The sequence below is a fragment of the Durio zibethinus genome, chromosome 17 (assembly GCF_047325235.1).
Source record: "Durio zibethinus cultivar Kanyao isolate XHJ-2024 chromosome 17, ASM4732523v1, whole genome shotgun sequence".
NCBI classification, from domain to species: Eukaryota; Viridiplantae; Streptophyta; class Magnoliopsida; order Malvales; family Malvaceae; genus Durio; species Durio zibethinus.
In genome coordinates, this window is record NC_143178.1 from 5,564,201 (window position 1) to 5,580,132 (window position 15,932).

At 30.6% G+C, this 15,932-nt stretch overlaps 1 protein-coding gene and 1 pseudogene across 1 annotated transcript; one reads left to right on the forward strand and one right to left on the reverse strand.

Annotated features, from left to right (window-relative positions):
- The first annotated feature begins 480 nt into the window (after positions 1–480).
- On the forward strand, positions 481–2,613 carry LOC111279504 (putative F-box protein At2g36090; annotated as a pseudogene).
- An 18-nt stretch (positions 2,614–2,631) lies between these two features.
- LOC111279515 (mitochondrial import inner membrane translocase subunit Tim13-like) lies at positions 2,632–4,187 on the reverse strand. The gene is made up of 2 exons (XM_022866467.2): positions 3,992–4,187; positions 2,632–3,076 (listed from the first exon to the last, which is right to left on the reverse strand). The coding sequence occupies exons 1-2, from the start codon at positions 4,106–4,108 to the stop codon at positions 2,927–2,929; spliced, it is 267 nt and encodes an 88-aa protein (XP_022722202.1). The 5' UTR covers positions 4,109–4,187; the 3' UTR covers positions 2,632–2,926.
- Between the last annotated feature and the right edge of the window lie 11,745 nt (positions 4,188–15,932).

Consider the following 15,932-nt stretch of genomic DNA (forward strand, 5'->3'; position numbering starts at 1 on the left):
AATATTTAATTATTGATTAATAAAATTATTTTTTATATTAATTTTATTCATATTTTAGATAATTATATTTGAATAGAAACAGTCATAACTATTTGAATATAAATAGATTATTATTTATAACGGTAATGATTATACAAAAAGTCATAATCATTTGAATAAAATTTATATTTATTTATTTATTATAAATAAATTTTTTAGTATAATTATTTTTATTATTTTTGCGACATAATTGCTTTTTAAAAAAATTCTTTTATCCTTTAAAATAAAAAATTTTATTATTATTTTTATTCTTATTTACTTTTTCTAGCACACCATGACACATGACTCGGAGGAGAAGAATATTTCGAAGGTTGATTACTCAACAGAATATAGGGCCCATGTACATCCTACGTGAAATTAATGCATTACCCCTAACATAGTTGGTGATTTTCAACAAATTTTAGCCGTAGCTTTCACGTTTTATGTTTCCTTGCGTATGCCGCCAATTTTTACGAAGGGGAAAAGGATAACTGTTCCACCAAAAAAAGGACAAAAGTGGCCAAGTGGGTGAGGAAGACTTCCGCTTGTCCCAGTGAAGTTGGTTTATGTTTAATAAATCTTGTCTAAGTATAGATAGCTTCCCCTTTTATCTAATGAATGCAAAAATGTTTGGCAACTTTCCCTTTCAAGTACCTTCTATAGCCATTCGACCTGGTTTGTGGCATGTTGAAGTTCTAAGCAACCAAGAATGTGTGCCCCCATTCTCTCAACCCTAATAACATAAATCAATGGAATCGTACAGTGAGGGATGGGCAAACTGTTGTTTGGCCTTAATTTTGCCATAGCGTATGACATATATCATGAAACTACTCTTACCAAGTTTGCTGAGTAGAAACTACCAGCACCAGGTGTGTTGAGAAATAACCAATGGAATAGCCTCATAAATTGGGTAACGAAAATAAGCTGGGGGCTCAGCCAGCAGGATGTTCCATTCCAATATTAAATCAGTTTTTGTCTTGGGATATTATTTTTCAAACTGAACCGGATTAAAAACTATACATCAGAACTCGTGACTCATGATGAACAATATGGCTAGTAACAGAGATGAGTGGCAGCGTGTCGAATAAAAGTTTCTTAATTATCTTCATTTAATTTAATGATGACATTTCAACTCTAATGGCTCAGGCAGTCTATTTTAGAGGTTAGAGCTTGTTAGCTAGGACAATCCTAATGGCCTTGCTCATAAAAAACTTGGCAGTTGCCAGAGTTGAAAAGATGGCACGCTAACCATGTAGTTGGCAGTTCGCTATCACTGGCCTAATTGCTACAGCGCTTATGGAAGAGGTTGATCCTTCTGAAATGCGGCTAGTGACTTTAATCACACTGATCAATGTTGTTGTAACTTTTATGGTTGAACATCAATCTATGTGAATCTAATGATATTCTTTTATATAAATAAGCGGGTTCTCGAGCGTATCTAAAGTAACAAACCCAGTTCCAGTTGCAGGGAAACAGAGAGAGGGAAAATGGAGCATTTGCAATGTCATTTGACGTGCTTAAGCAGGGACCTCCTAGCAGATATCTTGGTTCGAGTAGATGGTTCAACCCTGGCCTCAGTTACCTGTACCTGTTCTGACCTCCAAGGTATAGCTCGAGACCAGAGCTTATGGAAACAGTTGTGTCACTCGACATGGCCTTCTACTGCACTCGAGGAAGCCCAACACCTCATTTCGTTATCGGCGATGGATGGTTTTGACAGATTCTATGCTGATTCTTATCCTCTTATTTTGCATGGCAAAGATGCCAATGACTTTCCTATGCAAACCCACATCTCCCCGTCCAATTTTGCTTCATTTGTAGATGTCTACTATAGTGATAAATGCATTCTGTCCAGTGTTTTAGATGGCATAACAAGGGCAGCTGATGTTGATGAAGATAGTGAGACAACTGACCTTATGAGATGGTTATTGAACTGTCCATTCAAACTGGTTCTCTTGAATGTTGATCATGATGAAGGCACTGGAGATGGTAATGAACTCCGGTCTGCCAATGACGCATATGGTTATAATCATATAATAGCTCGCTCCTTCATGTCCCTTGAGCAGATGGGCAAATCACCAGATCACTGCAATAAGCTGGTCGAGGGCCTTAAATTAAGTTGGGTGCTGTTGGACAAGAAGAGAGGGAGGGCAGTGAATCTCTCAAGCTGGAAACCACTGTTAGCGAAGAAGATCTGGGCCACTGATGGTGATTATGTTATACATTTTGGGTGCATTGTACCTGTACAGGAGAGCGTACTGCCTCACAAGCTAGCCAAGTGCCTTATATTGGCGAAATGCAACATAGCGGAAGAAGAAGGGTATCTGAGATGGAAGGAGATAAGCATGCACTTTGAGGACAATACAGGAGCATATATAGACGGAGGCAAGAGTTTAAGCATTATGAATCAGGCTCTATATTGCTTACGAAGTAATAACCGCCTCGTGGTTGAAAAGGGCCATCAACAATTTGAGGGGCGAAAGCAAGAGATGATAAGGAAAAAGAAGCTCAAAGAAACAATAGCTGATTGGCTTTTTCTATCTATTGAACTTGCAATCTTCATAACTTTTGGGGTACTATATTTTACCCGTTTAGCATTCTAACACCCAATCAAGGCTTGAATTCTCGTTGCTGGGGCAGCTCAAATATCATTATGGTCAAAAAGAACAACTTAAGGAACATACAATAAGCTTAGGGTAGTAACCATGTAAATTGCCAGAGGTCAGAGGTTGGCATGAGTGACAAATACAAATTCAAAAATTTATGTGGAGTACAATGTCCCCAGGATAAATTCAGAAATGTGATAGCAAAATTAAGTACAAAATTCACTCATCCTCGAATTCTAGATTTGTCCAAATTTTGGAATAAGCTTACTTATTCTTCAAGAACAATTTTCCGGTTTCAAATTTCAGCGTGATGCACTGAAAAGAGCTTTGCCAACAATACCCGTGGCCTCAATATAGCGATCCACACATCTAGAGATGCAACTACTCTCGCTTCCACTCAGACTTGATCCTGGCTTTGTGATACACTTGTCAAAGCACTTCCCCCTCACAGTCTGTATGACAAGTAAATAACAATTGAGAGATAGCTAAAGTAGAGATTTATGCATTTAGCCCCATATAGCACCACAAAAGCATGATGAAATTTCTGCCACTGCAACCAAATAACAGACACCCCACTCCCCAACTCCCATTCTCAGAAAGTCAACATTTAGCAAGCAACAGCCAAGCCTAAAGGTGAGATGTCCATTGACTAGTTGCATTATGTTAATATAAAAGAACTAAAGAACTTGAATCAGGCAAAATATCTAAGCATATAAGAAAACATACAAATAAGCTAAGAACTATTAACAAATCTTCTTCAAACCATGTTAATCAGTGACAACTTAAGTCAACAAACTTCTATCATGTGCGCTTAGTAGAACAAACAAAACACAAAAGAAGAATATCCATAGCAGGAGTATAGTTTATTAGGCATTCCAAATTGTAAATGTTGCAAAAAAAAAGATTTTCTAGCATTAACATTTATAATATCCTCCTGAACCTTTGAGACCTACCAAGTCAAATGACGTTGATGGGTTTAAGCAACTTAAAGCAATTTAAGAATTGTGGCTGCTTGTCAGTGTGTTGATGCCATCTAAACAACAGGAAACTATCTTAAAAATTAAAGCCTTGAAGAAAATCCAACGTTGCGCCCATTTTGGTACATTAAAAAGACAACTTTCAAAATCTTCCAATTCCGTAGAAATTTTCAAGCCTGGGAGGGAAGCAGATGATGAGGAACATACATATACAGATCATGTTCCAAAAAATGCATTGAAAATGGCATACTTTGATGACCAGTTAATGACGCATGATCTACAATGGCCGTTAAAAAAAAAAAAAAGTTTCTTATGTTCAAGATGTTTACAGTTCACATATAGATATGAAAAACCCAGAAGCAAAAATAAGAAAGAGTAAGAGAGGTTAACCTCAAGAAACTCCTGAGCATAAGCCTGGGCAAATTGAACCTTCATCTGGTCCATTAATTCATCTGTTGAAATTTGGGGCGATCCTGCTCCAGTTGAACCTGATGAGAAAGAATCCATTTTTTAGCTCTCCGTTCCTTCTTTCGGCTGTGAAACTCTCTCTACCCCAAAGCCAACCTTTGCAAAACTCAAAACAAAGAATACAAATATACAAACATAAACCCTAACCCTACAAGTAATCAGTCATAAGCAAATGGATCCAAGCCCCAGAAGAGTGGTTGGCCCACCTAATGGTCCAGTTGGTTGGGTCTTTCACAGCTTAGGATTATATCCGTTTGCGTTGGATTTAAACAAAGGCCCACTACTTATTACGGGCTTGTAAATTTAAGGTCAATTTCAATTGGATTTAGTTAATCATATTTATTCTGTGTTTTTTTTTAAGAAAAGGGAAATAAAATTTCTTGGTTGAGGAAATTTTATGATATTAAAAAGTAAGACTTCTTAATTGGAAGATCCATTTTTTAACTTAGCTGTATAAAAAGGATTGATTATATATATATATATATATTTACATAGTGTTGATTTTTTTTTTTTTTGGAGATGGGTGAAATGTTTTTTCAATATTTTTTTGATAGTGTAAAACTAGTTAGAGTTTAAAATTGAACTTAAAATTAAAGATTATAAAGTATAACTTATTTTATAAATATTTATTTAATATTTATAATTATACCCTATTTTATAATTTGAAGAGTAAAAAAAAAAAATCTACGAAGGACAACCCACAACATCTTTGAAATTGATATATATATTTTTATGAGAAATTATTTTATTTTTTGTTAGTAAAGTTTTAAGACCCTACAAATAGAGATATTAGGATAATTAAGACACCTTAAAGTATACTTATAAATAGATAAAACTTAATTAAAAAATGAGACATATATTGACATCTTAACCTTACTTTGCGATAAGTTAAAAAATTTTCATGGAGGGTACATCAAAAACGAAATCTCTTTGTATGTAAACTCTCCTAGTTTCATTTCATCTTAACTTACATGTTTCAAATGGAAATCATTGAGTTGGAAATATACAAAATTTCATTTAAAAATATCATAAGTTTGATGTATGTGTGGAAACCATTTGTCCAATTTCTTCTCATTTCAATATTATTATTATTATTATTATTATTATTTCTTTGAAAACTTTTTTTATATGTTCTTTTCTTTCTGACATCTTTTCTTCATCTTCTACACAAAATCACAGTGCATTTCTTGCACTGAAAATTTATTTGCATTGTCTAACTTAACAGTATGAAATCTAGTTACGAAAAGTCACCGTACAAATCTTTATTTTTTCCATAAAGAATCCCACAAAAGTCTCAGACAATCTGAGATTTGTTTTTCAAATGGCTCTATAATAGAGCCAATCTCTGTAAGCAAAAAAAAAAAAAAAAACACAAAAAGGCATTCAAGCACAAAAAAACAAAACAAAACACAAAATAACATATCCTCGTAAGAGGAACAAGTAGCAAACAAAAAAATTTTCAAAAACAAAAAAAAACCCCAAGAATGAAATTTTCGATCTAAAAGGTTTGAGTCTTTTTGTTTTTTGAAAAATCTGATTTTGAAAGAGTGTTTAGAAAATAAAAATGAGTGATATAAAATTTTTTGAGATTTTTAAAAATTTTTCTTAGGTCGCCAGAATCTAGAAAAATTTAAATTTTCTAATAACCATTTGAAGTTTCTGGCCACCGAAAGTTGGAAAACCTACCGGAATCTAGGTTGCATTTGAATTTTTTGATGTTGATTGAAGATTTCAACGACAACACGATAACGATCGATCAAAAACTGGGATTGCATGGTGGCCAACGAGGAAGGTATTTTTCAAAGAGAGAGGTTCTAGGTTTTTAGGGATAGAATGGAAAAAAAAAAATAGAAACAGACCTTTTATAGGTGTCACAAAACGACACCGTTTTAGGAGCTTTTGACCAATGAATCGACCTGTTGACTCGCGTGTGACCCACCAAGTGACTCGACCCTATTGGCAAGTTTTCCCTTTTTCCTTTTCTTTTTCTTTCCTATTTTCTATTTTATGTTGATTTTTTATTTTTATTTTTGTTGTTTTGATAATGATGATGATGATGATGATAATAATAATAATAATAATAATAATAATAATAATAATAATAATAATATTTTGATAATGATGATGATGATGATGATAATAATAATAATAATAATAATAATAATAATATTATTATTATTATTATTATTATTATTCATTTTTAGAAATGAGTAAAAATAAAAAAGGTTAAAATAAAATGTAGATTTGATAAAATAAAAAAATAATATGCATATATCTAAAAAAATAAATAATCATAATTATTTAAGACAAATTGAAAAATTTTTTGAGCAAAATGTTGCTTAAATTTCACTAAAGTATTAGGATAATTTAAAAAATAATTTTTGCTAAAAAATAATAAAATAAAAAATAAAAACTAAGAAATTGTTTAAGTTAATATTTTAAATGTCATTTTCAAAGAAAATTTAAAAAGTTTGATTTTTTTTAATTATTGCAAGTAAAAATAAATTTTTAGATTTTTCCATAAAGTTAGGATAATATAAAATTATTTTAACTAGAATAAAGATTTATTTAAACAATAAAAAATAATATTAAAAATAAATAAAGTGCTTTTTTTAAATGAATCTTTTAATTATTAAAAAAATATTTTTAGATAATTTAAATAATAAATAGTAAATAATAGCAAAAAAAATTAAAATATCACAATAAAAATTAATTAATTAAATCCCTTAATTATCATTAAAAAATAATTTTATTTAGGATCTAGTCAGAATGTTGTAATGATTCTAAAATCTGTTTAAAACTTTTGGATTTCACCAAAGAATTAGGATAATCCTAAAATCTACTTAATAAATGTTGTGATCTTACCAAATAATCGAAATATATCTAAAATCATTTTAAATAAATAAATAAATAAAATTTTTCATGGTAAAATTTCGAGAATTTTGTAAATGATCAATTTTCTCAAAATATTTTCTAAATAAAGATTGTTTATAAATTCCCACAAAACGTTAGAGAATTTATAGAATATGAAATAATAATAATACTGATTTCATAAAAAAAAATGTTTTTCATAAATAAATTTTAAGAAATTAAATTTAAATATACAAAAAACATATTATCCAGATTAAAGAATTACACATGTTTAATTGGTGCTGTTCTTTGACTGGGTGACATGAGGGTGCTAATACCTTTCTCACTCGTAATTGTACTCTTGGACCAAACCCTAATTGCACAAACCTAAACGTCTTTTAGTAAATGTTAATTAATTTTAAGATTTTTTTTAAAAAATGATATTTTTGGGTGGCCAATCACACCCTACAAAAAAAATTGATGGTGACTCTAAAAAATTATCATCAAGTCTAACGATTGAGTCCCTTAGACGAATAATCGTTATGATAACTTGGTGACTCATCTAGGGACGCCAGAGAGTCAAGCCAAAATTGAAATAATTGTCATATAAACTTTGATTTTATGGTCTTTTCAATATTTAATTTTAATTTCTTATCTCATTTTAGAATAAAAATAAAATTAAAATAAAAAAGTTAAATTTTTTATGGTTTCATTTAGTTTTATTATGTTATTTTATTTGTCTTATATTATTGCTAATTATATTGTTTGATTTTATTTTAATTAATAATTGTTACATTCCCTCTCACACATGCACATTTGCATTTATGCATGAGCTCTATACCCCGACTCCCAAATCTATCCCTTTGTAGAAATGAGTAGAATATCTACAATTTTATGAAGTTATAATATCTCTACTTGGGTTATCAAAATACTTTCACTCAAGTTGAACCATTTTCATCGGCAGCTCGTTATAAGTGAGGATAGGGTGCCTTACTAATACGAAGTGGATGACAGTGAAGATCAATTTGAAAACCTTTTTAGCCTTTGTTAAAAATCAAACCATGCATATAGTGTACCTTAAAAAACTAACCTTAAATAAATCATACCATTTTTGTAAATTATACCATAAATTAGGACACATGAGGAATATTTATTTTAATACAATTACTAACCTTAATTTGTTTTGCTGTCCTTTTGTTTTATGATCATGCATCATCATAAACAAATGTATATAGGATGTGCTTTTTAATGTGCCAATATCAGTTAGAAGATTTTCGATCTTGCTTTAGAAACATCACCATGATGTTTTCAGCTATTAAGCCCAATATGTGTGAAGAGACTAATGTGGTGATAACTCTATCATTAGAAGCCCAAAGCAGAATGGGAAACTATCTGAAGGAATCTAAACAGGAAATTTTACCTGAAAATATCAAACTAGGGCTTTAATAAAATGATATCTTTAAGTTAGTCGAGATTTGGCATTGTGTAACAACTCCTAGGAAGATAGCTTTTGAGAAAAAAATATGGTCATATTGCTTCACTCCTTAAAGTGCCTACAGAAAATCAGTTGCTAAAAACTCTAGTTCAATTTTGGACTTATAATTCAATGAGATAGACATGACCTTGATGATCGAAGAGTATACTATATTGCTATGGTTGTATCTTTCAAATCTAAATAAAATATATTAAAGAGGTCAAAAACTTAGATCTTGAAAAGAAACTTACTTGTATAATAGAGGTCCCCATTTAGAATGTGAACTTATATATCTAAACAAAAAGTAAAAGTGATTATATCTCGTGAAAAGTCTTGTATGATTATATTGTCAAACACTTAAGTGATGAACTAGGTATAAGAATGATAGCTTTAGCAATTTATGGCTTGATTATTTTCTCGAAGGTCTTGAGGCATATTGAGTTATTAGTAATTGACTTCCTCGAGCAAGTAGATAACAAAATCAATCTTGTTTCTTTTATATCAGTAGAAACTTTTAAATCATTAAATCATTGTCAAAAAAGAGAATGACGCTTCATAAGATGTGCATAGTTACTCTACATTTGGGAAAAAAGTCATCTTCAGCATCTTATAGGTAAATTTTATCCTATTTATAGTAATAAAAGTAGGCCAATTAAAGAATGCTATAATTTTGAATGGCCAAAATCAAAGTCTAAGGAAAAATAGGTATTGATTTTATAAAATCTCATAAGTACTCAAGTTATATAGAGAGCTTTATGGATGCCACAAGAAGCTATGTTGTACAAGTGTGGTAACAAGCCATGGGTACCATTCTTAGGATCGTGGAGAGATATAAGCTATGCTCTAGCAATGGTTCATCGATAATTGAGATAAGAGTAATTCATTCCGATGACTTATGACCTTCAAAAATTAGAGTTCTCTTTCAAGGAACCATGATTTATGAGAAAGATGAAAGAGATTATCAAAAAATGGAAGCATATCTGAAGAGTATATCATAAAGGGTATATAAATAAAATCACACCTGAATATCTAATATGAAAGAGGCAATGCATCAAAAGCAAAGTTGCTCATAAAAGAAAAAGACAATGCTATAAAAAAAATGCCAATCATAAAGAGGTCCCTTAAGACATGAAGATTATGAAGCATAAATTTAAAGAAAAAAAATTTAAGAGCTTGAAAAAAAAAAGGCTTCAGCATGAGCCTAATGAGTGAAAAGATAAAACTGATAAGTGTGAAGTAAATTCTTGAAGGCTTGAAAGAAAATAAGAAGAGATTTCTGAAAGTTGGCATAGAGCCATTATTTCAATGACTATAGAGTTTGAAGAATTCAGAAAGAATGTAGAACAGCTCTGCTTCAATTTGTTGTCTAAGAAAGAAAAACTTAGTCAATCTGTGGAAAAAAAAAGATACTATAAAGTCTTATAAATGACTTGAAATAGTAAATGCACTATTGACGTGAAGCCATTCAAGTTTTAAGAGTAGAACGAGATCAATTTAAACATAAAGCATAGTACTAGAAATAAGAATGTCTGCTGAAGGAATCTCAAGCCACTCACTTGATAAAATAGATTAGAGAAGTCAATTTCAAAGCAAGTGACATGACCTAAGAAGCTAAACAAGTAAAGAAAGAAGTCTACCTAAGATAGCATAGCCAAAGTTTGACCAATTTTCTAGATAACACTTATAAACAGTACAAGCATATAGAATGCTTCTTTTGAAAGTTTAATATTGTAATATTATGATAGTGTGGCAAACAAAAAGTTGTAATATTACAATTTGAGTAATGTGACATTGTGATATGGTGGTTCAAGTTTACACTTAAAATCTTTTGTAAATATTGATACATAACAAGCAATTCTTTTTCATTCATGCATTCATGCATCATACGTATGTTTCATCCAATGTTAAATTAAAAAAAATCATAATTAAAAGAAAGAGGCCTTGAAATAACAAATCTCAAAGAGTTTTCCTTAACTAGGTGTAAAATTAGTTAGGCTATGAGAAAACATAGATCAGATCATTCATCATCGTTACAACACTTGCTCATAAGTCAGAATCATGAAAAATGAGCAAGCATCTAGAATGAAAATGATGGAGAAAGTTTAGTTTGATATGTAGGAGCAGATGATTAGGTCTCAATAAGAGTTGATAGAATAAATGACTAGGTCTCAAAAAGAGACTAAAAAAGAAATGGCTGCAATGATGGACATGATAACAAAAATGACTAAAGAAAAAGGGGTAGCTGAAGAAGTGAACATTGAGAAAGAGCCTCAAGCCCAAGAAAATACCAGTGACCAAAAAGATCAATTATATCCACTAGGGTTTACTTCACTTTTGTTCAAGCCTCTTATCAAGTGTATCCACAAATGACACAACTTGAAAGGCAGTCACATGCTCAGTTTAATTTATCTCCTTTCATGGTTCAACCACATAGTCAAAAACACATTGGTCTAAACATTTGGGGCAAGTCATATTAAGCCCATTATGGTCTCAGATCTAGATGATCCAAGAGAATAAGAAAAATTAAAAAAAGTTACGTTTGAACAATCTAAGAATATAAAAGCATAATAAAAATTAGATCTTTTGGAAGAAAGGCTGCAAGCTGTTGAAGGTGTAAATATTTTTGGTATAATTGATGCCAATGAACTCAATTTGTATCAAATATGGTAACTCACCAAAGTTTAAAGTATCAAAATTTAAAAAATATGATGGAACTAAATACCCCCCAACATATATCACCATGTTTTATAAAAAAATGACTAAGCATACATACAACAACAAGTTACTCATCCATTATTTTTAGGATAGCTTTACTAAATTTACTGCCAGATGGTACATTCAATTAGATAAGAGTTATATTTATTTACGAAAAAATTTAGCCAAAGAATTTATTACTTAATACAAGCATGTTACAGATATGACTTCAAATAGATTTTCGTTACAAAACATGAAAAAGAAGGCTAACGAAAACTTTAAAGAATATGCTCAGAGATGGTGAAATGTTATTCCCTAAGTTCAACCTACTTTCACCGAGAAAGAAATAATTATTCTATTCATCAATACCTTTCAAATATCGTACTATGATAGGCTCATTGGTCATGCCAAGAGAAACTTTGTTGATATATTGATTATGGGTGAGATAATAGAAAACGCCATTAAGAATGCAAAGATCGAAGGAAGTGATGTTTTAGGATCAAAACCAGAATGACCACTTAAGAAGAAAGAAGTAGAAGTGCAAGCTATCACCACTGAAAAACCAAAACTAAGACTTTTTACTCCATACCACTCATATCCTGCATGCCAACCTTCTTACCAAACCATTTCCAACATTTTCCAAAACCTATACCATTACTAACCAGTGTAAACCCAGATAATTACCTTTCAAATCAATATTCATCCCTGAGCACCTTCACCACGATCATCCCCTTAATCAAACACCATAAATTTTAATAAAAGGAAACTTAAAATAATCAAGAGCAAGAATGATTTAATCCAATTCCTATGACTTGCACGAAATTGTTCCCTCATTTATTTTAAAAACACTTAATGGCCCGACAACCCATAAAGCTTTTAAAACCTCAATATCCAAAGTGATATGATCTACGAGCTTTCTATGATTATTATTATAAGATTCAGGGCCATTTTCTAAAAAATTATACAGCTTTCAAACTTAAGGTGCAAAGCTTGATTGATAACAAAATTTAAATTTCACAACAAAGGTCAGACCAAGTGTGAAGGTCAATCTGTTACTTAATCATGTGAAGGATTAGTAAATACTCTAAGTAGTGAGACAATTTAAAACATTAAAAGAAAAGTATACGAGATTAGAACCTTTATATATCAAATATTTGCTACCCTAATGAAAGCCAATATGATTCATCCAGTACCTAAAAACTCAAAAAATGAGAATTTTACTTATAATCTTAATTAAATTTATGAATTTTATATGGGAGTAGTTGGTCATTCGCTTTAGGATTATAAAGTCTTTAGACGAAAATTACGAAGGATGATGGATTCTTTCCTACTTGAATTTTATGAGGAACACAAAAGGAATTCAATGAATGTTGTAACTAGAGATTCATCAAAAAATAAGCCTTATTGAATGAATTTTAAGCCCATTACCAAATTTTATGAAGAGAAATAACATGTTAAGGTTGATAAGCCAGTTTATATGAATATTGAGTTTGTCATCATCTTTTATGATAAAAAATTGAGTACTAAAAAGTTTGTAAGACTATACCAAAGGTGACAATTGAGGTCTTTAGCCCATTCTCATATAAAATTGATAAGACAGTTCTTTGAAAATATAATTGTAATATCATATCACAAGGTTTGGACAATGGATCCATTCAATTTGGTTTATGTAATGTAAGCACAGCAAACATAACTGGTGTAAGGATGTAACTCGAAGTGGGCAATGTTATATCTCAGAAGCACTTGAGAGAGCATGAAAAGAAAAAATAAAAAAAAAAAGAGATGAGTTTAAAAATAAAAGGTAGACCACCCAACGATTAAGAGACTCACCCAACCCTAATCTTAAACTAGGAATGTAAGAATCCAATTATGAAAAAAAAAGCTTGCAAGTTCTTAAAACTTATTAAGCACAATAAGTATAGTGTGACAGAGCAATTGAATTGCTTATCAGCTTAAATTTTCATGCTTTTATTATTGTTAAATTTTGAGTCTCATAAAAATACATTGCTCAAAGTACTTAATGAGACTTGTGTAGCTCACAATACATCTGTAGAAAAACTTGATTGCATAGTGAAAAGTATCACAGTGAGAAATTTTATATCATTTAGCAATGATGAGATTTCACTTAGTAAAAAGGACGATGCTGAGGCCTTGTATATCTCCACAAAATATAAAGATCACACACTGATCAAAGTACTCATTGATAATGGATCCTCTTTGAACGTCATGCCTATAACTACACTATCTAGATTGTCAGTTAACATGTCTTACATGAATACGAGTCATATCATATGATAATGAGAGCTTTTGACGGGACTCATTGTGAAGTGATAGACAATATCGAGTTATCAATCAAAATTGGTCTATGTACTTTTGATATAGTCTTCCAACTCATAGATATCGCTTCTTCCTATAGCTATCTTTTAGGAAAGCCATGGATTCACTTGGTAATAGTTATCCTTTCCACTCTACATCAAAGGATAAATTTCATAATTAATGAAAAGGTACTCATTATCATTGGCAAAAAAAATCTGCTAGTGACTCAACTATCTAATGTATTATATATTAAAACAGCTGAATAAGCTTTAGAATGTTCTTTCAAATCTTTTAAATTCGTTAATGCAACCTATATGGGTGAATGATCAAAAGTGCATATTCCATGTCTATTCAAAGCTTCCAAGATAGCATTTAAAGAAGTGAAAAAAAAATGACAACAAATATGGGTTGACTTACAGGGGATAAAATGACCATAGATGATACCTAAAAAAGATAATTGGTTTGGTTTGTGATACAAGCCTACTCGATAAGGAATGATGAAGTTCATAAAATAAAAAAGAGAAATGAGGTTGGCTTCTTTTTTAAGGCAAGATGTAAAACCTAAAAGCCTATATTTTTTCCCTCTATGAGATTTTCATCTCAACTGATTATATCTATCTAGATATAGCAAAAAACATAAAGAAGGAGACTACACCATTATTAAAAGATATCTTTGCTGAATTTTCAATATAGATGGTAGGTGAAAAAAATGTGAACGAAGATCCAAGAAGTCCATGGGTGTATCCTACTCTTTATCATGCAGAATTGAAGAATTTACATGCTGATGAGCTTCCTATTGTCTTTAAATTTTCTTCAAAATAATATGTTAAACTTAATCTAAATGCTTTTATTAAAAGCATTAAGTGTCTTAGGTGTGTTTGTTTCTTTATTTTCATTTGAATAAATGACAAGCATAGCGTATTTGTCACATTCCTTTTGCCCATTTCATTTCAATTCCTTGCATTGCTATACATCTCTTTACATTTTGTCCATTTCACTTATTTTTAGGTAACCAAATAATAATGTAAAGATCATCATGATAATATTTCGAGAATTATTTTTGAAAATTTTATTTATATTGGTGAACTTGATGATAAAGAGAATATGAAAAATGATTCAATATCCCTAGAATTGTTAAGATTAATGGAATAAAAAGAAAAGTAAATCATGCGTCATCAAGAAGCCACCAAAGTTATCAATTTCGAGGATGAAAAAACTAAAAAGGAGGTTAAGATTGGTACTTCAATGCCATCATAAATAAAGTAGAAGCTAATAAAGTTACTATATGAATATGTAGATGTATTTGCTTGATTGTACCAAGATATGCTAAGGTTAGATATTGAAATTGTTATGCATAAGCTACCTCTGAAGTTAGAATACAAACTAATTAAACAGAAATTGAAAATGATGAAACTTGAAATGTTGTTGAAAATAAAGAAAAAAATGAAAAAATAATTTGATGCGAAATTCTTAAAAATGGCCAAATATCTCGAATAGGTAGCAAATATAGTTTCGTACCCAAGAAAGATGGCAAAGTAAGGATCTGTGTTGATTATCAAGATCTAAATAAAGTGAGTTCAAAAGATAACTTCCCATTACCCCACATTAACACCTTAGTGGATAATATCGCTAAGCATTCCCTATTTTCATTCATGGATGAGTTTTCAAGCTACAATCAAATCAAGATGGCATAAAAAGATATCAAAAAAATTACTTTTACAGCATTATGGAGAACTTTCTGTTTTAAAGTCATGCCCTTCAGTTTGAAAAAAATTAGGATAACTTACCAGAAAGTCATGGTAATTCTATTCCATGATATGATGCATAAAAAATATAAATGTATACGAATGACATGATTGTCAAACCTTGTGAAGAAGAAAATCATATGGCTAATCTCATAAAAATATTAGAAAGATTAAAAAAGTTTTAGCTAAAGCTCAATCCAACTAAATGCACTTTTTTTGTGACTTCAAGAAAATTATTAAGATTTATTGTTAGCAAAAAAAGAATTGAGATGGATCCAAATAAAATACACATCGTATAAGAGCTACCACCTTTACACACGTAAAAAGAAATAAAGAGATTTTTAGGAAAATTGAATTATATTGCTCGTTTTATTTTTCAACCTATAGCCAAATATAACCTCATATTCAGGATTCTTAAAAAATATGGGTCAGGGGAATATGATGAAGATTGCCAAATGAAGTTTGAAAAAGTTAAAGAATACTTATCAAACTAACTAGTATTAATGACATCCGTCCCTAAAAGACCTTTTACCTTGTATTTGATTATGCATAAAAAATCAACGGGATACGTTTTAGGGCAACACAATGAAATAGAAAGGAAAGAACAAGCCATTTACTACCTAAACAAAAAGTTTACCAATTATGAGTCCAAGTATTCACCATTGAAAAATATGTGTAATGCATTAGCTTGGACAACTCATCTGCTCAAATAGTTCATGTTGTATCATACCACTTGACTCATTGCAAAGCTGGATCTAATCAAGTACATTTTTGAAAAACCTTC

Excerpts from the sequence above, each read along its gene's own strand:
- LOC111279515 (XM_022866467.2), bottom strand. The coding sequence starts at position 4,108 with ATGGATTCTTTCTCATCAGGTTCAACTGGAGCAGGATCGCCCCAAATT. Across the intron at positions 3,077-3,991 it reads ATGCTCAGGAGTTTCTTGAG|ACTGTGAGGGGGAAGTGCTT; the intron begins GTTAACCTCTCT and ends CTTGTCATACAG.